The following is a 1,481-nucleotide window of genomic DNA, read 5'->3' as shown; positions in this document are numbered from 1 at the left end:
ATACGTCCGCCTTGCTAGAGGTCGTGATCTGCCTTCCTGTCGCGTATCGTAAAACAGCCAAATCTGATCAGAGTGCCATCCTTACGCGACTTGCGTTGAAGCCCCAATTGAATGTCGCCCTTCTTCATCAGGAGTTGATTTGACACATTCCATGAAAAGCACAGTGAGCACACAGCGGAAAACCACAAGCGCATCGTCTTGTTGAACATGGTGTTATCTTGCAGAAACGCTATCAATTTGGACAGCATCGATAACGACATCGGGGAAGCCCGCTTGGGAGTCCTCTCACGTCTTTTTGCTTTACTTAGGCTTGCCAAAATCTGTGTGATGGCGGCTGACCGTGCAGGATTGTCACGAGGAACGGCTTGTCCATCTGCCGTCGTTTCTACGGCCCAGCGATCGTGAGGGTGCCCGCCGACAAGCATTTCTGGCATGGTGTAGTGCCATGAAAGAGCGGCTCGAAGCTTTTCCGCAGGCCACTGGCTGGGGTTTGTCGTGGCAATGCGATTGATATATGCGGCAACGACACCTGGAAGCTCAACGAAGCGCTGCTGGATGGGGTTGGAATATCCCTCTTGCTTGCAGAACTCAACAAAGCGGCGCAAACTTCCAGTATAATCGACCCTTGTGTGGGCTTCAAGGCGCTGGTTAGCAAATTTTGCAGCAGCGAGGGCTTCATTGTACAGACGACTTGTAGCCGGAAGGTCCATTCCTGCGAGCTAAGCTCTCTGCCCTGAGAAATGGAATACGAGAAGTGAAATGAGGACTGTTGGCTGTCTGTCGATGTCGCTGTCGACTCCATTTGTACTGTCGTCCCCAACTATACTTTCGTCCCGAAGTGTACTTTTGGCATGCGCAATATGAGTCGTTTCACGGGAATGATGACTTTTGTGTGTCAACGTAGAATTAACAACACATGACCACTAATTACAAAAATATTTTATTAGCCAATCAGATTGTGTCGCACGGTCATTTATTTTGCTCGCACCGGTGGGAGAAGTAAAATGTTTATTATTCTGTTACCCCTCCTCTCTCTCGTGAAACTACTAAAATGTGAGGTAAATATTCTGAATACTACTACTCCTACTCGTGTAGGCAAATCATTTTTCAGAATAAAAGGAAAGTACTCCATTTAAAATCTAGAAACTGAGCATTCATCTAGAATGGGTCACATCATCCAGAATTCTAGATACAGTTGTGCACCTCCAATTCGGCAGGGCGGACCATATCAACAGTGCCAGGGCATAAGTGCACAACGTAAAGCATAAAACAAACGCAAATCCAGTGCACTGATATTTATTTTGTTAGTTCAGTAGTAAATTTACGTTTAGTTTTGAGGCGACCATCAACACTCAGTACCAATCGTCCAGGGAATGACTATGCCTGTGTGGCACCAACAATATCTAATAGTCTTTGCAGATATGTTGTTTCCGCCTTCAGACAACCACATCATGGCGGAGTAAACGTCGACCGGTGTGTAA

General features: G+C 46.7%; 1 protein-coding gene across 1 annotated transcript; it reads right to left on the bottom strand.

Moving 5' to 3' along the window:
• Positions 1-14: 14 nt before the first annotated feature.
• PPTG_00314 (hypothetical protein) lies at positions 15-710 on the bottom strand (the record flags this gene model as incomplete). Its single annotated transcript, XM_008891694.1, has 1 exon — positions 15-710. One exon carries the CDS (start codon positions 708-710, stop codon positions 15-17), a length of 696 nt encoding a protein of 231 aa, XP_008889942.1.
• Positions 711-1,481: the final 771 nt, after the last annotated feature.

The sequence above is a fragment of the Phytophthora parasitica genome (assembly GCF_000247585.1).
Source record: "Phytophthora parasitica INRA-310 unplaced genomic scaffold supercont2.1, whole genome shotgun sequence".
NCBI classification, from domain to species: domain Eukaryota; phylum Oomycota; class Peronosporomycetes; order Peronosporales; family Peronosporaceae; genus Phytophthora; species Phytophthora nicotianae.
Note: the sequence above shows the minus strand (reverse complement) of the source record. Positions and strands in the feature narration are given on the sequence as shown.